General features: G+C 59.2%; 4 protein-coding genes across 4 annotated transcripts; all 4 read left to right on the top strand.

Annotated features, from left to right (window-relative positions):
• Nucleotides 1-4,783: 4,783 nt before the first annotated feature.
• Nucleotides 4,784-7,105, top strand: LDBPK_311410 (hypothetical protein, unknown function; the record flags this gene model as incomplete). The annotated part of the gene is made up of 1 exon (XM_003863184.1): nucleotides 4,784-7,105. One exon carries the CDS (start codon nucleotides 4,784-4,786, stop codon nucleotides 7,103-7,105), a length of 2,322 nt encoding a protein of 773 aa, XP_003863232.1.
• Nucleotides 7,106-8,876: 1,771 nt separating this feature from the next.
• On the top strand, nucleotides 8,877-11,498 carry LDBPK_311400 (hypothetical protein, unknown function; the record flags this gene model as incomplete). The annotated part of the gene is made up of 1 exon (XM_003863183.1): nucleotides 8,877-11,498. The coding sequence occupies one exon, from the start codon at nucleotides 8,877-8,879 to the stop codon at nucleotides 11,496-11,498; it is 2,622 nt and encodes an 873-aa protein (XP_003863231.1).
• Nucleotides 11,499-12,697: 1,199 nt separating this feature from the next.
• On the top strand, nucleotides 12,698-17,158 carry LDBPK_311390 (hypothetical protein, conserved; the record flags this gene model as incomplete). Its single annotated transcript, XM_003863182.1, has 1 exon — nucleotides 12,698-17,158. One exon carries the CDS (start codon nucleotides 12,698-12,700, stop codon nucleotides 17,156-17,158), a length of 4,461 nt encoding a protein of 1,486 aa, XP_003863230.1.
• A 1,022-nt stretch (nucleotides 17,159-18,180) lies between these two features.
• Nucleotides 18,181-19,197, top strand: LDBPK_311380 (hypothetical protein, conserved; the record flags this gene model as incomplete). Its single annotated transcript, XM_003863181.1, has 1 exon — nucleotides 18,181-19,197. One exon carries the CDS (start codon nucleotides 18,181-18,183, stop codon nucleotides 19,195-19,197), a length of 1,017 nt encoding a protein of 338 aa, XP_003863229.1.
• Nucleotides 19,198-23,594: the final 4,397 nt, after the last annotated feature.

Raw genomic sequence — 23,594 nt, 5'->3', positions numbered from 1 at the left:
CCCGGCGTCCGTGCGCCTAGCCGACCCCCTGCTGTCCGCGCGACCGACGCCACCGCCTCCGCCCTGGAGCAGGACCGTGGACGTGGACGGCGTGGATGGAGGCGCGCGGTCCGGCCGAGCCGGTGTTGCGCCGGTGGCGCAGCGGGTATGCGAGGAAGAGGGCCGAGGAGGGACAGGAGGAGCCCGTGAGACGCACGGCCCGCCTCGACGGCATGACGGCTCGCGCTAGAGGGCCCGGATGCAGCCGTGGCGCGGCAGGGGCAGGAGAGAGGTGTGGCTGTGCGCGTATGTCTGCTGGCGTGCTCGTGGTGAAATGGGCACGCGGATGCGGAGGAAGTTTCATTGTGGTGCTCATTGACGTGACGCGATGCGATGCTGGTCTTCTGCATGAATGTGCCTGCGGGCGGAGCGCGGGCTGAGCTCTTGTGAAGATGGCGTGCTCTCTGTGGGCCTGCGGCTTGCTTGCGTTTACCAGACGCGCAAATACAGTGTTGTGCTTCCGGGCCTTTTCGTGTCTTCAGGCTCCTGTGCACGAGGTGGCGTGTCTCTGTGCGTGTGTGTGTACGCGCATGTGTCTGTTGTGGGCGTCGTCCTCGTTCGTGTCTTCTCGTGCTTTCAGCGTTGTGTATTTGCAGCGTGTCCGGCGCAGCCGCTTCTTTTCTCCGTTGATTTCCCGGCTTGTCGCGTTGACGTTTGTGCCTTTTATTTGCTTCTTCAAAGAAGGACGTGCTTGCGTATGTATCGCTGTGCCGTTCTGGTGCATGACGTGTGTTTCAACGGCACCGCATCTTTAACAGCTCTCAATGGCGTCCGGGCACATGGGTTTTGTGCTCTCTATCTGGGTGAAGTCGTGCCGAGCGTCGTGTCGGAGGGAGGGGATAGAGGGGTGGCTCTTGCGGTGCCTCCCCTTCGTGGGATGCATTGCTGCTGGGTGGTGCTGCCCGGTGCCTTGTACGGAAGGCGACTTCGTTTTTGCCGGAAGCCGCTTTACACGCGAGTCTTCGAACGCGCCAGAAAACACTTGATCGGCCGTGTTCGACGTAGGAGACGACCGAGTGCAGGCTACGAGCTCCCACGGCTTTGAAGTGGGCGCTGCTCCGCGGAATGCATGCATCACTTTCTGCTCATCACTTGTGGAACTTTCACGTCCCCCTTCTCCGTCTTCTTCGCTTGTGCTGATCTTTGGATGTGGCGGAGTGGGGCGCGTATGTGCACGCGGGCACGCTCACCGGCGGCGAGCAACGATGCGTCTGTGCATAGACACACTTGCTGACCTTGCTGCATCTCTCCGTCACCGCGCAGGCGTGACCTGCTCTCTTTTCGTTCCTCCTCTTCTGATGGGGTGCCTAGCGGTGCACCTCTCGGCGCCCTTAGTCGTCGCGCTGCATGGCAGACAGGTGATGGAGCAGCTGTCGGATTAGGTCATGCAGATCAACGGGGCCACAAGCCTTCTGAGCCACTGCCAGCACCGCTGTCATCGCAATCATCCATTTGCGTATTGCAGGCTAGAGGCGGCGACTCTGCCGTACCGCCGTTCTCGCACTCACTTCGCTGCGTACTCGCGCTGGACGTTGCATCGGGACAGGATGTGAATTGAGGCTTCTGCCGTGCTCCTTTCACGTGTACGCGGCACGCGCTCTCTACCGGATCGCTTTTCGAAGTGGATCGTTCCATGCTGCAGGATCGACCGAAATAAGCACGGCAGCACGAGAGCCGCACACGCACGTCTGGCGGTGAGCTGGCAGGCGCGCGCCGCTAATCCACCGGCGCCGTCCGAGGGAGGCGCTCATAGAAGCATGCTCGGCCTGCTGGGTGCCATGATTGGTGAGAAGTCCACACACTTGCTTAGCTCCCTGAAGCCGGTAACATCCCTGACAACAATAGCCGAAAATGGAGTGTCGCCGGTCGACTGTCTGTCGACACCAAACAGACGGCGGTGCACGGGGGTCTGAAACGAGCGCAGTATAGCCTGTGCAGCGGGACATCTGCGCGCCGCATGAGACCACTTCTGACAAGTCTTTCGCACACAACACAAGCGCAGCGGCCCCCTTTTTTCTTTCAAGGGCATCATTAGTGTCTGCTGGCGCTCAGTCGAGGTGATGTGGGCGCACGTGTATGTGCTCAAACGGGAGCCCCAGTGAGGCGTTTTTGTGCAGCAGCGCGAAGACCTCCTCCGTTGCACAGTCTCTGCCCAGCACCTGATTTTGATGAAGCGAATGAGTTATCCAAACGCGTGAATGCTGCACCGCCGTGGCCGCGCAGCTCTAACCAGCCTCCTCGAAGCCCTGTGGGGATGTGCGACGGCTTCTGTTTCTTCCGCTTGCCGTCTGTGATCTCTCCAGTCGATTTCATGCAGGGTACAATGCACCTTGGCGACCTTTCTGAGGATACGGCTAACCGGGATGCGAGAAAATCCACATGGATGACGGCTACTCTTGAGAGAGAGAAGTGACGCGGCGAAACCAACTTCCGAAGTGGTGATGGTAACGACCCTTTCAGAGTCGGTTAGTCATGACCGTGCCACCGCTCGCAGTGAGAACAACCCTAGCACATTACTCGCGCCTCAGTCTACCCAGGCGGTACCGACAGATGGTGGGCGGCAGACTCCTACCTCGACAGCCTCGTCACCGTTGTCGTTTCCGCGACCGCTCTCTGTCGCGCAGCGCGGGAGTTGTTCTCCCGAAGCGCTTCCAGTTTTGCCGACTGCTTTTGTCTGTACCGGGGCACGCAGCAACGCAGCATATCCCGGTGTAAAGAACACCAGCGCGTGGCCTCTGCTCGTAGTTTCTCAAGTTACTCGTCAGAGAGGGAACCCGCCGACGCAGATAACGGTAGATCGGACGCATGCTTTGGTCGCTGGGGAGTCTGTCGCCTCGCCCAACGCACCACTGCCATTCGAGTGCCTTCCGTTACCGCAGCTCTCACGCGGCCCCGCGCTGGCAGATGCGCTTCCTGGGCACTGTGCATCGTCAGAGCTGGCCTCTACTGCGGTGCGTGCCCTCGATGGAAGCCACCTCCTTCCTGACGATGGAAGCGGCGCCGCTGTCCACTCCCTCCTGCTGCAGAGGGAGGGCGCATCTGTGATTTATCCGTATCACCGTCAGTGGCTCTCGCCGTGCCTCCGCAAGCTGCTTCACCTTAGGTCGAAGACCCCCCACCCTTGCTGCGTGTGGTATCTTCCGCAGCCAGAAGCTGCACATGCTCAGCGCTTCGTTTAACGGGTAGTGCGTTGGCGAGCACCTTCTCTGCACTGCTGGCGGAGGACGCCGCTGCCCGCGCGTCCCTCGGCAGTACAGAGCACTGTGAGTACCCGACGGAAGTCTTGCCTTTGGCGCAGGGAGATGGCGAATAAAGTAGCAAGGCGATGCCATCAGCCCTTTCTCTCTCTCTCTGTGCGTGTGTGTGTGTGTGTGTGTGTGCGTGTGTGTGTGTGTGTGCGTGTGCGTGTGCGTGTGCGTGTGTGTGTGTGTGCGTGTGCCGCTCAAGGTGTCGACGCTTTCACTTGCGGCGCACTTCTTTGGAGCGTTCTCACGGAGACAAAAACGTATATAGACATATATATATATATATATACCTTCCATTGATGAACGCTTCTCTCTCTCTCGTGCACGAGACGTCGCTGTCCTCTGACTCTGTCATGTCTGCTTGGGTGATGTCGCCACGTGCGTGTGCGCGCGGTCCAATGCCGAACACAGAGGACCTCACGTGCTGCAGTGCTGCGAAGCAGCTAATGCAGCTTGACCCCTTGGCAAGGCCTACTGGGTAGACTTCTGGCAGCCCGTCGCTGCTTGTCTCTCATCGCCTCTTGTACTGACTCGGCCTGCTGATCGTTCACCTTCTTCTGCTGGTCAATCTGTGGCGTCTTCCACCGCAATGAAAAACGTGGAGTCACGCCGTTGCGGGCCATCCACGCCTCTTTGCCGACTCGCTCACCAACTCCCCGCCACGCACGCTATTCCTCCCTATCGTATGTAATAGGAGTTCGAAATAACCGCAAAAACGGTAAACCATCGCACCGCCTCACCTCAGACGGTGACGGTGTAGCGCAGAGTCTTCATGGTTGCCTGCGCGACATCTCAAGAGCTTCTCTCTCTTTTCTAGTTGTTCTTCACTCCGCTTTTGTGTTTTGTGGTTTCCGTTGGATCTTCTCTAAGCTTCACCTCCTAACCCCATCTCCCACCCCAAGCCCATTCAGCAGGACCACACAGTGAGAGCAGCCGTCTCTCCTTCTTGAGGAAGCACCACCAGGCCACACAACGGACGGCCGATTTATTATGGTGTGGAGCGATCTTTTCCCTTTCTACGTCTCATCAACACCACGTGCACGCGGGAAGCGACGGCGACACGGCATAGGCAGCAACCACGCGTAGACATCGCTGCCATACAGACTCTCCGCATACCTGGAAACAGAACAAGACGCCTTTCTTTGCTTTCTTTTTTTTTGTGCGCGCCTTGGCCTTTGTTGTTTTCTTGATTCGTCTTCCTCGTTGTGCCCACGTGGATCTCTGCGAGTGGTGGCTTGTGCATCTTTACACACATACATATATATATATATATACGCACATACACACGCGCGTTCGCCGATCGCAGCGTTCTGTGGGTGGTGAAGCAAGCGAAAAACAAAAGAGGCACAAGGGCACGCATCATCCTGCGCGCACGTGGTTCGGTAGTTTGCGCGACAGGCCCCGGCTTCAGTTTTGGTGGCAGTGCCGCTGCCGTATCGCGATCTCCGACCACCACCAGCTTTTCCCCTGATTCACCTTCTCCTTCAAAGACCTCACAGATGCGCTCGAAAACACAGAAGAACCGGAGCCGCTACACGGGCGGTCCCGTGTCGAGGGTCCTCTTCGACAGCCACGCTGTGGACCTTTCAACCGACAACAGCCAAAATGGTTCTCGGCCCGACACCCGGAGTGAGAGCCACGACGACGGCAGTGCACGCTGGAACCCGCACGGAGGTGCTGACGCATACGGAAAGGGCCACGCCGAGAGAGGCGCTGGCACCGATGTGAGTCCACCACCTCGGCTGCCTCTCACCTTCGCCTTAGGCGGCTTCGACACCGGTGCTGGGCCGCGGGGCGGTTACGCGGCGCGCGTGTACGAGGAATCCGATGACAACGAGGATGCCGAGGACGCTGGTGAGGGAGGTGATGACTTTGAGCCCGCACACGCCGAGAAGTATTGTAGGGAGGCGGATGACAACGACGACGAGGAGCTGGGCGATTACAGCCTAGCGGGAAATGGCGCGGCTGCATCAGGGATGTTCCCTAAAGACGCTTGTGCGCGGCACTTAGACGTTGAGGCGAGAAAGGCTGCACCAACTGCTGGTGCACAGCCCGTTGACAGATTTGGCTTTCACACTGGGAAACAGGCTGAACCCAATGTGCCGGGGCAGCAGAGTATTGGCGCTGCGATGTTTGCTGCCGCGATGTCTTCATCCGCTACCGCGGCTGCACCGGCGGCGTCAAATACGTTCCGGCGTGCGACGCCGGTGGCTCGCGCTGCCTACAGTGTGGGGTACGACCACGCCGTTGGCGAGTCGCCTGCGGATACGCTCCGTGCATCACCACTGCGCGGTGATGGTGCCGCTGTATCGGCGGCAGCCACGAAGGAGGCCGGCTTGCTTGAGCGAGCCTCGCCAAAACTTACCACCACAGATACCCTTGGTATCGCAAGACGGGGCGGCCCTGACATGACTGCGGCGTCGCAGTCGTTCGGCTACAGCATGGGCGACGCTAATCCAGTGCCTTCCGCTGACGCTCGATACGTGCCAGCAGTGTCGGTTGCTCATTCTGCAGCCGGCAGTAGAGCGGCCTATAACCGCAATTTGGGCACCTACAGTGACTTCATTTCCGCCACACAGGCCTCCGAGGTCCCGCCAGCGCATGGGACGACAATCAGCCCGAAAGAGTCCATGCAGGGGGCTCTCGATCACCGGCCCTCATCGACGACGTCGTCGCCGCTCTCGCCACAGCGCCCCACAGTTGGAGCGACGGACGACATGCGTGCCCACCGGTGCGGTGACCACGCTTCGGCAACGGGCTTCGATCACACATTCATGCCACCGGTGCTGGTGCTGGACGAGGACGCGAATGTACGGAACAGTGACGACGAACCCTGCCACCGCGACGCGGAGGGTGCAGAGCTGCCTGCACCGACGGAGCCGACAATGGCGGCTATCGCCGTCCACGCCGTGCCTTTGGCGACGGTGGGCAGCGCACTTGCCACTACAGGAGAGCCAAAGCCGCGGTTTTTCTCTGGTCGCCGCCAGTCCGCGGAGAACTTGCGGGCGAACCGGAGAGCCTCTGCAACCACGGCCGATGCCACAAAGTCTGCCTGCGAGCAGGGGGGCCGTGTGCGGTCGCCTTCTAACATGGCAGCATCAAGGGTGCGGGAAAGCTTATCCCCGGAGGTGGCCCCTCTCCCAACGCGGCAGCGTCCCTCGGAGTTGGTCCGTAGACGAGAGAAGACGGAAGAAGAGGCCGACGCAGTACACCACTCCGCCGCTTCAGAACGCATAGAAAGACATAGCACGGCCGCGAAGTCCGATGCGCCGCCAGTGCGTGCACCGACCATGGCCCTCAGCATCTCTGTCACGCACATGTTCAACTACTCGGAGACAGAAAGGGTGTGGCTTTCATGTGACCAGTCGAGTACACTCCCGGTATGTTCGAATCAGAGGTCGACGTGTGTGAATGGCCGCAAGGCACCACCGGCGACTGCAGGCTCTTTGGACAAGGCGTTGCCGCCTCCGTCTGCTTCTCCCGTGCAGGTGTCGCTCTACTGTCGTCCGTTGCTGGTCCAACTGCCGAGCCACTCGCTGCACACATCTATTCTCTGTGCCGCTGGTAACAGTGCTTTCCTGAGAGTGACTCTCGCCGTGCTCTACTACGCGCCGCGTGTCCTCGTGGGAAGTCTTCTACGGGCGCTTATCCGCACCGCAGTGGTGTTCTTGGTACTGACTGCAGGACTGGTCACGATGGATGCTGCATGGGGCCAGTGGCCAATCCTGAGTGTCTACACAGCAGAGGCTCAAGGCAACGCTACGATGATGATTCTCTCGACCCGCGAATGGCTCGCCTCCCTGGGCATTGCCAGAGAATGAGCTATCTGCAGGTGTGCTCGGGTGCCGCGAGGCTGCGGCACGATTGGGTCAGCTCGGAGGTTCTGAGCCGAGGGCGCGACGCATCACAAAAAGATGTAAGACGACGGTGGGCTGTGTTTGTTTTCCGTTTCGGTCGGCTGAGATTCGCTCGCTGCTTTTGAGTGTGTGTCGGCCCTGCGCGTGCCCCTCCTCCGTGTTTCCGTCTCGTCTTTGCTGAGAACGCCATATCGTCACCACCCAAGAAAACAGGCGCCGTTATCCCTCGCCTCCTCCTGGCTCCCTCTGCTGCTTGGCTTGCACGAACTCCACAGCGAGGGGTCGAGCGGCAGCACGAGACGGAGGTGCTGCGTCTTTACGTACGCGCATTCCTCTCTGTCTCTCTTGCTCTCTGAGCGCTCTCGTGCACTCCTTGCATGGGCCCTCACCTACCGGTGTCGCTCTCGCTCTTCCACTGCGTCTCCTCGCCCCTTCCTCTTTAGATGTCTCTTGATGGGCACATTCCAGTGCGCAGCCTTCTTGAAGCGTCGATTACCAGAAGCGGCTCGGCAACAAAAAAGAGTTGTTATTACTAACTTTTTGTTCTTATTGCTCGTTTGAAAGATTGGGCGCACGCATTGAGGTCCCCCACACCTTCACAAGTGCGCTACTTGTGAGCTGCCGCACTCCCTCCGTTCTCTGCTTGGCTGCAGTGACCGGCCAGATCCTAGGGACGCCCTCGCGCGAAGTACCCGTGCGCGCTGGTGTGCCGCCGCTTGCCTCGCCAGCGCTTTTCGGCTGCCATCAGCGCGGCCACTTTGACTCTGTTTTCTTTCCACTTCTTTAGTGCGTCACCAACAAAAGTGGTCGACGGCATACACATCCAAGCGCAGATTGAGCTGCCGCCATGTCGCATCCTGCAGATTTAGTGACGCCGCCTAACGTTGCCGACAACACACCTGGCGGCAACGGAGCTCCGAAAAATTGGCGCTCCACATCGGCAGCTAACTCTTCTTCCTCCTATACTCGGTGGCGGAACTCACGGAGGGCAGACGCCTCCGACCGCAGCCTCCAGAGTCATTCGCCGGCTGCCGACGGGGCTTCCACAACTGATGCGGAGGCGTCAACGAGTAGTCTCCCGGTCGTCATTCAGCTCTCGCGCGACCGCAAACGAGACGGCAGGCGGAGCTCGTCCGAGCAAAACACCTCAACGACGTCCGAGGCACGACCGCTGGCCTCGGTCGAAGAGCGGTCCTTCCGCTCTGGTCTGCCTGGGAGTGCGGCTCCCTCGCATGGCGAGCTGTCCGTGCGAGGTCGCAGCGACGCCGAGGAGCGGGTTTGGCATCCCATTAAGCTGAAGGACGGAGAGGACTCTGCGCGGTGGTCGCAGACTTCGTTAGGGGCCGTGAGCCGTAGACGAGGCGAGGTACACTGTTGCAGTAAACCGCGTGACGCGAGTGATGCTGCTGCGATCCCTGCTTCCTCAGAGGCCAGCGAGCTGACGCTGGCTATCGCTGAAGCAGTGCCACGAATAGCCCAGGAGCAGGCGTCCGCCACCGAGGCATACGCGGACCGCTGGTCGCACGAGCTGCAGCAGAGCACCGCAACGGAGGAAGAGCTGCGTCATCTCTACCAACAGCTTGAAAAGGAGCTGATAGGGACGCGGCGTGCCGCAAACACCGCGGAGGAGAGGCACAAGTGCGAGCTGGAGTTGCTGAAACGGCAGCTCGAGCAGGAGAGAGCCGAGCGATTGAAGGCGGAGCAGGACCGCGAGGACCTCCTGGCGCAGGCCACTATGAGCCCCTCCCACACTCCACGCACGGGTGGTGGGCTACCGAGCGCAGAGCAGAGTGGCGACTTTAAGGGGCGCCAAAGTCTTGGCATCTCGCCGAGCAACGCATACATCAGCGACGTCTTCTATGACAAGCTGAAGGAGAGGGAGGAGCGGGCACGCGCGCGGGTGCGCAAGGAGTTTGTGCGCCAGGCACAGGAGAGCCTCTACGCTGAGCAGCGCAAGCGTGCCGAGGCCGAGAAAGCGACGGAGGTGACGCTGAAACGGCTCGATAAGGCGGAGGAGGATATCAGCAAAGCCCAAGAAGCGCTGCAGGAGGCGACGAGTGTCCTGGAGGCGAAGGATGTGCAGCTGCACGAGCGCGCCATCCATGTTCAGGAGCTGGAAGCGCAAGTTCACCTTCTCGAGCGCCAGCTCGCGGCTGCCCAGGACGCGGAGCGGCTGTCCTCCGAACTCGCTTCGAAGAACCTCGAAGAGGTAAAGGCCTTGGCAGATCAGCGACAGGCAGAGCTGGAGGCGCAGCGACAGTTTGTGCACCAGCTACAGGAGAAAATCGGGCTAACTACCCTCGACCTGTTTGACCGCGAGAACGACCAGGAGGGCGTGCTGCGCACCGTGCATGAGCTGCGGGCGCGCTGCCGGCAGCTGGAAGAAGAGTTCGCGGCAGCGGTGCAAGAGGCGACGGCGCTCTTGGAGCAGAGGCGGCAGCGTGCCGAAGACGAGGCGCAGCTTCTGCGAGGGCGCAACGAGGAGCTCAAGCAACGTTGTGTGACAATGGGAGAGGAGCTGGCGGAGTTGAAGACTCGGCTAGAGTGCGACAGCAGCGAGGTGGCGCAGCTGCGCGCGCGCAACGAAAAAGCCCTCAGTGAATGCCACGTCGAGATCCGCAGCCTGCAGCTGCAGCTGGAGCGTGTCACAGAGGTGGCTCAGCGGCGCTCGTCGGAGAGCGCCACCGCGAAAGAGATCGAACAACAGCAGAGCGCGGCTCTCGTTCGTCAGTACGCGGCCGAGGCACGATCTGTGCAGGAGGAGCTCGATCGCCTCAAGTCACAGTCTCACCGCGAACATGAGAAGCACTTGACCACGGTGCTCGACCTGTCGCAGCAAATCACCGCACTGAAACAGGCGAATACCCAGCTGGAGCACGCCATCAACGTTCGAGAGCGCGAGAGCACCGACGCGACGCGCCTGCTGGGCCGCGCGCGCGAAGAGGTGTCGCAGCTTCGAGAGGAGCGCCGTCGGATGAGCGCGCCTTTCTTTGACCACCGCGAAGGCAGCCAGCCGAGCAGCACCGCGAGCAGTTACGACGCTCTGCTGCGCCGCATCGCGGAGCTCGAGAATGTGCAGAAGGAGTTGACGGAAAGACTGCGCGTGGCCAACTCCACTGTAGAACAGCTGCAGTCGATGCAACAGGCCACCGCCGATCAGCCGAAGAGCAGACGTGCTCCGGCCGGCCATCATCGCCGCCGCCGATCGAAGCCCTACTTTCCCGTTCCGCCGACCGACTCCTTCCTGCAAATGTCGGATGATGAGCGAGAGAAACTGCAGGCGGGCGGCCACGACGTGGCGACTGCGCCGCTCAGTTTCATGGGTGGCTCACTGATGTCGGTTTTCACTGGACATAGGGAGCCCACAGCATCTCTGCTGGATCTGTTAGAGTCGATTGTGCAGCAGCTGGAGTCCATTATTCGCTGCGCCAGGCAGCAAGGGGAGCCCGCGGTTCGGCGCAACTCACCCACCGCGTCACCGAGCCCGCAGGAGCACCAGGTGCAGCAATTCAAGCAGACAGAGGAACTCGAGGCGCTCGATCGTGTGCTGGTGAGTTGTATGGCGGCGCTGGAGTGCTGCCACCTTCGGCGCACCTCCTCACCCTTCTACTCCTCCTTCCGCGACGGTGCAGAGGGGAAGGAATCGAATGGGGCCGCCGTCCGGGGAGAGGGGAAGGCCGCTGGGCGCGAGGCGCCGTCTCCATCTGTAGGGGCTTCTCTTGTTGACAGTGACCGCACAGGCGCTGCCCGCTCACGGTCCTCTTCCGTAGCAGATCGGTGGCTGCAGCACGTGCAAAACCACCGTGATGTGGCGCAGCACGCCACGTCGGCCGCGCTGCCTCAAGACCACTTCCCCCAGATACCGCTGGAGAGGCCGAGGCGGAGCTCCCAGCGCTCTCGGTCCTCCGTCGGCGGCGATGATGAATTCTTATCGTGCTTTAGTAACACATCTGCGGCCGCCCCGCATCTGCCGACCGAAAGAACAGCGCGTGGGGGTGCCGCAGCGTGTGTTTTGCAGCGTTCGAAGCAAGAGTGCACGCCAGCGGGAAAGCGTCTCTTTGACGGCTCGGATGCTGTACAGCGCATCCAGCCACGCACCTCAGCTTCTGTGAGCGAGGGCGACCGAGAGGTGTTGCAGTCTGAGCCGTGCTGGGAGGGCGATGCGGATACGGAGGCGATTGTGCAAGGCGAACGTGTTGCTCCTTCCGTTCTGCTGCACCTCTCAGCTAGATATACGTGCACTACCGAGTCACCTCCTGCTCGTCCACGTCGGACCGAGGCTGCTCCAAAAAGGCGCGGGTCCTCTGGCGTTACAGCAGCCGCATCACACACTAAGCCTGACTTGAGCGCGAAGTAAGTGGCGCGATTTGGCACGTCGCTAAGCGACTTTAGAAAGTTCGAAGCATACGCACACATTTAACGGAGCAGCGCCAGGATAGGATGAAGACGGCGTTCTGCACAGCCCGCCCTCTCCTACAGGCACGCCGTTCGGTGCTGCTCTGAATGCGCCGCGTAAGGTGTCCGTCTTGGCGTCCGCATCGCCACTGGTGCCGCGCTCTTCTCTTTCCTCCTCAATCCAGTGGCCGACCTGCCCTGCCACCTGCTCTGCAACGTTGACTACGTGTCATCTGCGCTTCCGTAGCACGGGCCGGAGAGCGAGGTTCATGAGAGCACACCACCGCCGGAGGCATGCCGCTCGAGCGTCGCTGAAGACAGAGGCATGCGAAAATTTGGCTAAGCGTCCAACCCACGCTGACTGCCGCTGCAGCGCTCACGGATGGAAATGGAGGCTACGACGCTGAGGTACGTGTTCAACGCAGTAGTGATGGCGTATCAGCATTTCGCACTGGACTCCCGTGCTGTTGATCGGCGACCCGTTCGTCGTGCTTTATCGAGTTGCTGGTTGCTTGTGCGCTTCTCGCCACCTTTTTTTTTCTATATTGCATTCGTGCACACCTCCTCAGCCTTTCGAGTGCTAACAGGCGTGGGCGTTGCCTCCACCGACACATCGTGCAAGAAAAGCGAGTCCAGCAGAGGTAAGACTGTCGCCGCGTTTTTACTGCGACTCCCAAGCGCCGCATCCATGGCGCGAGTCGCAGTCGTCATATGGCCAACGCCAATTGGGCTGCCCAACGCGCACAGCTGGTGTACGTGTACGGTGCTCTAGTGTTCAGTGTAGAGCACCTATCGTGTTCCGCGTCTTCCTCGATGTGTCATTGTGTCTGCCGCGGTGAATTCCTGATGCCGTCGCTCGTGCGCTCTCTTCTGTTTTTCGTTTTCTTCTTGTTTCGTCTTTCCTGTCTCCGCGACATCTTCCTGGCGCTGGTGAATCGACACACAGATATACACAGATATCAGTAGAGCGGCATACCACTTCTCTTGCGCACGTGGGGCGGGAACTTCACTCTCTCTCTCGTTGTGCACAGCTCCCCTAGAGCAGAGCCTCTGAGGCACACTGGACGCGTATACCGCTCTAGCGGACAGCGGAGTTGGTATCGACTTTTTTTTCGCGTCTTTGCACTGTCTCGTACGATTTCACTGACACTCGCGCGACGAATGTCGTCTTCCAGTGCACGGCGTTCAGAAGACGCCGTGGCGCCGCCCACCCCGCCACCGGTGCACACTTCCTCCTCTCAAGCGGCATCACGCTCACTAAGGAAAGGGCTCGACACTTCCCCCGCCACGGCAGTGGCTCCTATGAGCCCTCTCTCTCCGTCAGAAGTGAACACCGCCTTGGCATCGACGAAAACGCCGGCATCAGGCGCACTCGGTGAAGTACCAGCTTCTTCAGGTGACGCTCCTGTCGCCGCCGGCAGTGCCGCCTCGCGAACTGTTGATCCCCCCGACCTGACGTCTACGCCGAGCCCATCCGGGAGGACACTTTTGTTGCAGCGACGGCTGGAGAAAGATGCGGAGGCACGAGCACGCCTGCATATCGTCTCCGATGAGCCCTCCGCCTTGCCTGATACAGAGAAGGCGTGCACACGCGCCAAGTCTACTTCTTCTTCCGCGAAACCGCTGGAAAGCCCTGATCAGACGCACGCGCGGAGGAGGCCAGCGGTGTCACCTCGCAGAGCCGTCAATGGAGCTGCCGCTGCGGCTGCGTCCTCTGGGGCCAAGGGTGGCGGCGAGAGCGACAGCGGGACGCCCGCCACCTTATCTGTTTGCATGGTGATCGGAGAGACCGCGAAACCTGCAGCAGCGAAGCCAAGTGCAGGGGCGACGTTTCCTCCCACAAACGGTGGGAAGGATGCTGCGGCCGAGGGGACTGTCACCACGACGCCTGAAGTGCCATCGAGCATCAACGCGTGCGACGGGAGCGGTGCTCTTGCTACCCCTCGGAGGCGCTACATTGCTCTTCGGCCTACAATGTCTGTGTCGCCGCTCACCACCGCATCGACGCGCACCCTAAGCAGCAACGATGATAACGAGGAGGGCAGCCCAGCCGCACCCAAAAGGAAGGTGGACATCGCCCACACGGCAGCAACAGCAGGCAGCAAGGAGACAGAGACGTATGGCACCCAGGGAGCATCGACTGCGCCACGCCGCACCGACTCTGGTGGCGCCTCTGCCACAGTGGCAGCTCTTAGAGGTCGCCTTGCAGCGGCCTCTGGTCTGTCTACGACACGCACCTCTACAGGCAGCTTGAATGCTGGCGCTTCTGCTGGTAGCACGGCTGATGCCAAATCGGCGGAGGCCGCTGCCCTAGCGGAGCTGCGTGAGCTCCGACAGGTGCTCAAGGACAAGGAGCGGGACCTCACTCGGCTCACACGTGACGTGGAAAAGGCTACGCAGGCCGCCGCGAAGGCGCAGAAGAAAACCGAAGATTTGCAGGGCAAGTTGGAGAGCGAGAAGTCGGCTTTTGCGGCGCACAAGAAGGACACCCTGGCCCAGAGGCAAGAACTGCAGAGGGAGCTGCGGCAGGCCCAGGCAGCGCTGCGCTTGGCGGAGCAGGTACAGGATAAGTTGCAGCGAGAGCTAGAAAAGCAGAAGGAGAAGCTAGCCACTGCATCGTCGCGCGCAACGAGCGTTACCACCACCCCCGTCATGACTCCAAGGTCTGCGGCGCCGTCCTCGGCTTCCTTCGATTCCATGCTGCAGGCGAAGGTGTCGAGCTTAGAGAGTGAGAAGAAGCTCATGAAGGACACGATTCGGCAGTTGGAAGAGAAGGTTTCTGCTGCTGCCGCTGCTGCTGGTCTTGCGAAGACAGCCGAGCAGCAGCGCGACGCTTCTGCAGCTGCAGCCGCAGAAGCAGCGGAGACGATCGCGTCACTGAAGAAGGAGGTGCTGCATCTTCGGCAGCAACTTTCTACGCAGGAGACGACGGTGCGTGATCAGCGCGAAAGGTTGGGTGCGCTCCTGGAAGAGAACAAAACGCTCAAGGCACGCGAGAAAGCTGAAAGGAAGCCCGCGCGCAAGGATGCCGCTGCAGCCACTCTGCGAACAGGTGCAGCACCGGGCAAGGGAGTGAGCGAGGAGCAGTTGCTTTCAGTGCGGTCGCCCCGCCAGGCCGTGACGCTTGCCACCCCTGAGAAGGAAGCGATGGCGCACCTGCGGGAGGAGTTAACAGCGGCACAAACCCAGGTGGGGGAGCACAAGCGCATGTACGAACATGCTGAGCGCCGCATCAAGCGGCTCGAGATAGAGTTGGCTGCTGTCCGGCGCCGCGCTGAAACAGCAGAGGCCGCCAAGGGGATCGCGTTGCAGGCGGCGGGCTCTCCTGCCTCTACGACAGCGGCCACTGCCATTTTCAAGGATACGATAGCTTCCATGAAAGAGCAGCTGGCGAGTGTGACAGCCGAGTGTAGTGAGCTGCGGCAGCGCGCACGGGAGCGGACGGAGGAGGCGACCACGCTACAGTCCGCACTCCAAGAAGCTGAGGATGACCGAGATGCATGCGTGCGGCAGATTCGAGATCTGAAGTCCCGCGCTTCCGAAGCTGAAGAAAAGGCGGCGACCGCGCTGGCGGCCCAGAAAATGGAGCTGACTGGGGCGCTGGAGAAAGTTCGGACAGAGCTGCGCTCAGTGAAGGCCGAGCTGCGCGCCGCCGCAGATTCCGCGCAAGGGCATCAGGAAGCATCCAAGGCTCTTCGCAGTCAACTTGGTGGCGAGCAGCAGCGCTGTTCTGACCTGGAAAAGGAGAAGCGAGCTGCGCAGGAGGAGGCGGCCGCAAAGGCCGCCGCTGCCGACGCATCGAGGCAGCAGGCTGATCACTACAAGAAAAAAACAAAGCAGATCACCAAAAAGCTGGACGAAGCCTTGCGGGAGCTTGCGGTGCTGGCAGAAGAGTACGAGCGCATCTGCGAGGAGCGTAAGGTGGCGGCGAAGCCCGACACTGAGAAGAACGCGATCGCTGAGGCACGCAGGTTGATGCGCCGACAGCCGGGCACATATATAGAGCAGCACACCACAACGAGAGACACGGAAACGGTGATTCGTGCAGTGTCTCCCTTGGAAGCGAAGCGCACCGCCAGCGTGTCCCGCAATCTTTCCGACGCTCTCCTCTCCGCAAACAGACCGGCCCCTGTAACAGGGGCGACTTCCACCGCGTGGGCGATTGCGGCACTGGATCAGGAGCGGCAAGCTCGCGAGCAGCTTGAGTTGGACGTTCTGTCCCTCTACTCCAAGATATCCGCCATCGATCACCTTGAGCAAAAATCCTGGCATTCGGTGGAGCGAGGGGGAGCTTGTGCTGTCGCTGGTGCGTCATCGACGAACCTGCCAGTGGGAAGCACGCATGATCGACCACGAGACCCTCCGCAACCGCCGTGGATGCCTGTAGCCCTGCAACAAAGTCCCGGCACCTGTGGCGCGCCGGGGCGCGCACGCTCGCCGGGGCGCGCGCGCTCGCCCCAGGCCACGCACGCGCTAGACGCTCGCTACTTTGACCCCACCATACTCACCTGCCCGGAGAGCCCGCCTCGCTCTGCTGGAGTTGATTCCATCAACGTCCGCGGACATGCCACGGCGAACTCACACCAGCACGCGGAGCCGCAGCAGCGGAGCCGATCGTTGCCATCTGAAGCACTTCAGCTGTCACCGGGCGCGCGCAGTAGAGGCGATGCTCAGTCGACGTATCGAGGGCTCTCTCCTCGGTCTATGGTGCTGTCGACGTCTACCTCTGCAGTCCAGCCCTACCGCAGCGATAGCAGCGCGAGCGTCATCTCAGCGCTCTCTGAGCTCCCTGCTACCTCGGTGTACTACTCCACTCGAGGTGCCGGCAGCAGCGGCAATGGGACGGGACTGTGTGCTACGGTGGAACTGCAATTCAGCAGCAGTGCTGGGCGGCTTTTGCTGAGCAAACGTGGGCACCGCGTGCAGCGCCCCGTGTTTTCCGCCGCGGCGAACGAGGCTTCGGATCTGGATGTGTGCTGCGCCGCCATCGGCTCGGTGAGCCACACAATTTACGCTTCCCACATGTTGGCGAAGGGGCACTACCACCTCAAGCACATCTTCCGCTTCATCGTTCGCGTTCTCAGCGATTGCGAAAGTGGCGGCGGCGGCGACATCCTCATCGGGTTTGCGGACCGCTACATCCCGATGGAGAGTTTCGGCGCCAAGCGAAACGCACTGCGCTACAGGGGCTGCTACTACCTCAGCCTGCGCAACGGTGGCCTCTTCTGCCCTGCTCAGGATATTTGTGATGCGACGTATGAGGGCTGGTTAGCGGCAGCGGCGGCGGCGGCAGGGCGACGCTGCGGCGGCGGGGCGGGGCCAAGGCGTGACCGGGGCGCCTCTGTAACCTTTACACACGGCGTAGAGGCTCCTCTCACGGATGCGCGTACGACCTCCTCACCCGTGCACACACGCGCTCTGCCGAGGCCAGAGTGCGTCGCGCGGGCCGGTGACGAAATCGCCTGCACCCTCCGCACAGATGTGCGGTCGATCAGCTATTCATGGAACGGCGTCGAGTGCGGTGTTGCGTTTACGGAGGTGTCTCTGTCGCCCTCTCTTTACCCGTGTGTCGAGGTAAATACCTCTGGTGGCGCTTTAGAACTGCTCGGAATCGATTCTTGAAGCCACTGACGGTTTAGTTTTGGTACTGCACGCGCCCGTGATTCCATGAAGGACGTGCGTCGCCGTGCCCCCTGCTTCACGTGGCACTTGCCGCACAGCCGAACAGACGACGACCTTGCGACGCTTCCATCTCACACCCCTTTTTTTCTTTTTGTCTGTACCTTTACGTTGTTTCGTTATTCGAACCCCATCTTAGACATCACCGCCATCGTCATTTTATTTCACTTTTGTTGCATCCAAACGGCACCAACACAAAAGCCGACAAACAGCGAAGCGCTTCTGATCTTCGTCCGCGGCGGATCATCTGCGTGGAGTGCAGCCCAGCCCCCCACACCTTTCTGTTTTTTTTTTCTTGCGTTTGTGCATGCTTGCCATTTTCGCTCTGCCCTTTGTTTTTTTTTTGATTGTTGTTGTTGGCTCTTCTCTCGCTCTTGCAAGAGTGTGTGCCTGCCTATCTTGTGCTCTGCACAGGGATTCATGTGGGTAAATACTAGCGCAGCCGATCACAGTACTCCGAGAGTCGGAGCTGGACGCACCAGCATCGGGAGCTTGGCAAATCGGTATCCGAACGCAGCACGCACCCGAGGATGCACGTGCGCCAAGACGCCACGTGCCCCATTTCACATATGACGTGAGGTGGCTGCTGTACAGGGGGCAGCGCCGGTGTAAATGGACGGCGTGCCGGCTTTCTGTCGCTCAATGCCTATTCTCTGATCACAGGGCCTGCCCTATGCCGGCGCTTCTTCTGATGCCGTGCGCTTATTCGCGTTTATGGCTTCTATACCCGCGCCCCTTTTGCTCTTGCGCTTCGAATTGATGCACTCGCCTGTATCCACAGGACACTTCATCGCGGCTTTTCCTCGAGAGCTCCTGTGTTTTCACCTAGGCGGTCTCTCTCTTTCCGTCTCCTTTTCCATGTCTGCTGACCGCCGTCATATCAACGCACGCCAAGCCACATTTGTACGTCCTCACAGCCTCGCTCAGTCTATGAGACTGCTCTGGCACGGGGCAAGTGCCACAGGATGCTCGGAAACTTGGACGCAGCCGCTGGAGATGCTCTGCGCAGCTTCCACGACGCGCTAGATCAAGCCCAGCAGTCGCTCCAGCGAGATGAGGGGCGCCTCCGCGCAACGGCACAGCTGCTAAGCGATTTGACGCTAGAGGTGGACTGCCTAAAAGCGGACAGCGCCCCCAACAGCGCCACTCGTCAGCGACGGGAAGCACTTCAAGCGGAAAAGCTAAAAATGCTGCATCACACGCGGCATCAACGCGAGGCCATTACCGCGACGGCGGCCCACATCCAGCATCTGAAAGAGCCCCGCGTGAAGCTCACCGAGCGGGTGGATACGCTGAAAGCGGACGTCAAGGCGCTCCGTCGACAGTACGGGCTTCGAGCGGCACAGGTACACGCATTCATTGCGCAGTTTTTGCAGCCGCAGAACAGCCTGGAAAATCTTCGATGCCAGCTTGCGCAACTCCAGCAGGGGCGTGTCTCCCAAGCAGAGGCTTTGAGGGCGTCCACACGGCATCTGGAGGAGCTAAAGGCAGAGTTAGCAGCACTGAAAGCTGCCGGCCTGTTTGATACGACCACCGATCCAAACGGAGACTCCACCGCAGGCAATGACCAACCTCTGGGAGCCAAGCGCGACCATGAAGCTGCTGCAGCGTCAGGACTAGCTAGCGACGGCAATGGGGAAGAGCTAAACGCTGAGGGCGACGAGTGCACTGGGAGTGTGCCTCTTCTCAGTGAAGCAGATAGGCGCTCTGAGGCGAGGAGGCGGCGGTCTGAGCAGGCGGCTGCCCACAAAGCCGCTGAGACTCAGCAGGCTGCGGAGCAAGCGAGGCTCGAGGCCCTTCGCGTGGATCTGAAACGCCAGGTCTTGCTGCTCTGCCAAGAGATTGAGGGAGCCGACGCAGCGCAGCAGCGAGAGCAAAAGGCGTACCATGACGCGTTGAATGACGCCGCAAGTGGAGCTGGTGGGGGCGTGCTCCGGCAGTGCCAGAGGTGCGCGTGCGACCTTTTTGACGGCTTCTCGTGACAGATACCGAAGGAGAGGGGTGGGGTGGTGTGGGGGAGAGAGAACGTTGGAGAAGTTTATCATCAGAGATTGTGCAAGCGCTTCTACTGCTTTTTACTCTGCTAGAGGTCCATGGACAGAGTTCTGTCGATGTCTCGTTTCTTTGAATTCCAACACTGCTTTCTGATGTGCATCCTCAAAAAGCCCTCAAGGAGAGTCTATGCGACCTATTCAGCTGCACAGAAGCACGTTTGCCTCGTCTCGCTAAACTGGATGTTGTGCTTGCAGCGGTTGCAGTTTAGCGTGCCCCGCGCTGTTTTTTGCCACTTATGGATCGTTCGGTCACTGGGTCTTCCCAGCACGAGTTGCGCAGGCACCAACTCACCGTACCTGTTCACACCACTCTTAACACCCGCTGCTAGCACTCCTTCACGCCTCTTCTTGCCTTTACGGACGCGCTGCTTCCTCTCCTTTCTTATACGTGCGCACGTGAAAGCGTACGCGAACTCTTCTTCCGTTCTCGCACCACAAACAAATGCACTAATCTCCGTTTTGGTTTTGTGTTCGTACTCCGCAGATCAATAAGAGTGAACATACATCACCACCAACAGTCACACACACACACACACACACGCACACACACACACAAACATACGCACAACGACCTGGCGCCTGATTCGATTTGTCTCCTCTCATAGTTGCGGGCCTCCCTCTTTTCCGTTTCCGTTTCTCCTCACCCCTTTCTTTTTCTCCAGTCGAGCGTTCTTCACGCCTCCCCTGCCCCACTCTCTTGAACACTGCCGCAGGGGGACCAACGAAGAAAAAAAAGGCAAAGGTGGGAGCGTTCAGCGACATTGATGGCGCGCACGACTGCAGCTTAGCCGGCACGTTCTTCCAAGTTCCTGTTTTTCCGCGTGTGTGCTGCTCAGGGGCACATCCGTACTCATTTCGTAACTGCGACAACCACCACAGCCACAAGAGAGTCGACCGCGCACATTAAGGGCTCTGCTCCACTATTCCGCCTTTTACACACCGCCTCTCTCGGTGTGTATTTTGCCTTGTTTCTCCACGTCGTCTTCGCCCCCTCCTGCCCCTGCTTGACCCCCCTCCTCCTCCCCCTCTCCCCGAGAAAAAAAAGGCGAAGAAAACAAAGGGAAGGCGCAGCTGGTCTGCAAACGTGGTGGGCCGACGCCCCTTGTCCAGCGCGGCCCGTCTGTCTTCGTGTTGGGGGTGTCATTGTGCAGAGGAAGAGAGCGAAGGCGGACAAAAAAGAAAAACAACGACAGCCAAACAACAGCGACAACGTTGAAGAACGCAAAGAAAGACGCCCGCTCCTGCGCGACCTCCCTTTTTCGTTTACTCCGTGTCCCCCCCCCCCACCCGCGCAGTCCTGCCATCGCGGACTCTATCTCTCCGTGCATTTCGTGAGCCCCTCCCTCCCTCTTTCCAACACACCCACACCCTCCCCACATCTTTGTTCTGTGTAGTTCACAGCACATCCGTCTTCTCTCTTTTTATTGTGCGATTCGTTCTCGTTTTCTTTTTTTGTCTTTTGGATATTGTAATCTTTTCACCGAAGAACCGTCCGCTTCTCGTCCTTCTACCTCCGTTTCCTCTCACCAGCATCGCAGAGAGGATCAGGATTGTTTGCTTGGCTGCCCCTCTCGCCACGCGCCTGCTCTACGCCTCGTTTCTTTCTGAAGTCACGGCACCGTGCCCTTTTCGCCTCGCTGGATTCTCCTTTCCTTGTTTTTTTTTTGCTTCTCTTCTTTTTCGTCATCCCCCACCCCTTTCTCTGGATTTCCTCCGTTCACGCATTCTCGTAGGTGTCTTGCGTCCTTGTCTTTGCGTCTGAGTCCGCGTCGCGCCTCGCTAAGAAATCCGCACAGCTCTCTGATCTTTTCTGCCTTTGTCTCACTCTTCCGCCATTTTCTTGTGTGCCTGTCGCTCTCTCTCTCTGTCAATATCTCTGAGTGTCCTCTTGCGTGCGTTTCTCTCGCTTCTTCCTTCCTCCCCCTCCCCAACTTTCTCTCTCTCTCGATCTCTCCTCCCTCATCGTCTTTTTGTGTGTGTCTCCGGGCCGTCAATCGATTGCTCGCCGCCTACCAAGGCTCCACCCTGCAGGCGGAAGCCAAATATTGACCGAGCCGTCGCACAGAAACGACAGGAGTACGCCGTGGCAAACACGCCTGCCCCTCCCTGTCGTCCCGCTTCCCGTTTTCCACATCACACGAAGCTCACCCTTGGAAGAGGACGATAGAGCAGGAAACCGAGACGCAGCGCGCATATTTACAGGCAGGCGAGACGGCAGCGGAGCAGCAGTACGTGAAGCGAAGTCAAACGACAGTGGACACCCGCGTTCAGCACATCCTACTCTGCCACCTGCACCCATTCCCACCCAAACGCGTTCCAGAGGGGCATCCCTACGCCGGGAAAGCGTCGCAGAGTCAAGCACTGAAAACGGAAGAGGGGCATACGCAAAAAGCAGAGAACGAGGGAGGCGCAAACTACGCCACGGAATTTTCCAACTCTTTTTTCCTTTTTTTGTTTTCTTGTTCGTGCGCGTGAGTTCTTTTTCTCATTCCCAATCGTTGTGGAGTCGGCTCTCTGCCTCCCCTGCCCGTCCCCGTGTATCTGCCGAGTGCCTTCGCTGCAGGCTCTCACGTCTTCTTTTATTTTAAAACTTATTTTTAATTTCGTCCCACTAGGATCACCACCGTGGCTCCTTTCGTGTTTGAATTTCGTATACCGTGTCTCCTTTCATCATCGTTACGCAGCGCACGACTTTCGCCGTAGAGCAGCAGAGTCGTCCCGCTGCACCTCCCCCTCCTCCCCGCTTTCCCCCTCTCTCTCTCCCCTTCCATCGCCGGGCACACGCCAAAAGATAAGCAAAACGTTCCATCGGCCATTACGCATACATAAACCCTCTGTGAGCGCGCGTACACAGACACGCACGCACCCAACAACAAGCAAAAAACGGGTCTGGCCAAATTCCACCGTACGAGAGGGAAGCGAAGGAACGCAAAAGGCGGCCAAAAAAACCCAACGATACACCCACGGAACAAAGTCCTCATTTTTTAGCAGGAAACAAAAAAAAAAACGTTCTTGAAAAAGGGGGTTGGTGGACGCTTCTTCTTCTTTCCTTTTCTGTTGGGCGTTTTGCACCACGGCGAACCCTTTTCCTCCCCTCGCATTTTTTCTGGCGTTTTTATCTTGTTTTTTTTTTTTCTTTTCTTATCCGGAGAGTGACGTTTTCACGTTGAACTCCTCATTCCCTCTTTCCTTAACTTATTCTTTTTCGTGTGCTCGCGTGAATGCGTCTCTCTCCTGCGTTTCGTTGTTGTTCTTTGACAGTTTTAGGCTCTGATTGTCATTGTTGCTCTCTTTTTTTTTTACAGCTTGCCAGAAGATAGAAGGATAACGAAAACCGTTTCACCCTTTCTTTCTCTGTCGAAACGTGACGCTTTCTGTGATTCGAGCCCCTTTCCATCCCCCTACTTCTGCTTTTCTTCGTCTCAGTTCCAGGCGCCGCTGCCGCGGCAGTAAAAAAGAGAGAGACGGGCTCTGTTGTTGTCTGGCTCTCGTTTCACTTGTTTGCGATTTGGTGACTGTCCTTTCGGTGTTGCCGTTAGGCTTTCTGTCGCCACCACATCCTTTATGTGCCTCTCTCTTTTTCATTCTTCTTCAGCTTGACGACGGCCTGTTTCTTTTTTTTTTTGTATGGCTCTGCAGATAGCGGATCGGGCCTTCCACAAGTGTTTTGTTATTGCTCTGGAGGGATCGCGACTCTGGTCTCTGTCGCGCGGTGTTCTTGTGCCTGTGGTCGTGCACACGCACTGCGACACCACCCCCTCTCTCCTCTCCCTCCAAGCACGCCCGAGTACGAGCACCACTCGCCTCCCCGTCCCGCTCACTTTGTGCACACGGCCTCTTCAGCTCCGCCCTTTCCTGCTCGATTTGTGACGCCAAACCCGCGCTCGCTCCTCCGAATCCCATCACGGCGGTTGACTATCCTGTCGCTGACAGCTGCCGTGCATTGCTGAGCGTGCGCGCCTACGTTTCTTCGGCTGCCTGTGGCCCCCCCCCCCCACGCTCCACTCCCTCCCTTCCCGCTTGCCTGCTCGCGTATTTCCGTCCGCACCTCAGTGCCCCGCGTTGTCTACTTCGTCGCCTTTGTTTCGATCCAGTTTGGGGTCTAGCTCTCCTCTGTGTTGTGCTGCGTCTTCGTGTTTCATATTTTTTTTTCTCCCCTTCTTTTTTTTTTCGTGCTTGACTTTACGGCTGTTTGGATTGGCTATATTTTCCTTTAGTAGTGGTGGGGACAAATTTTGCGTGCAAGCAAAACCCCGAACGAAAGCTTCAACACAGAACGATACGAACACGGCTGATCGGACAATCCTGTCACTGTCTGCAGTTGT

The sequence above is a fragment of the Leishmania donovani genome, chromosome 31 (genome assembly GCF_000227135.1).
Source record: "Leishmania donovani BPK282A1 complete genome, chromosome 31".
Lineage (NCBI taxonomy): Eukaryota > Euglenozoa > Kinetoplastea > Trypanosomatida > Trypanosomatidae > Leishmania > Leishmania donovani.
The sequence above is the reverse complement of the archived record's forward strand: the minus strand, read 5'-3'. Positions and strand labels throughout refer to the sequence as shown.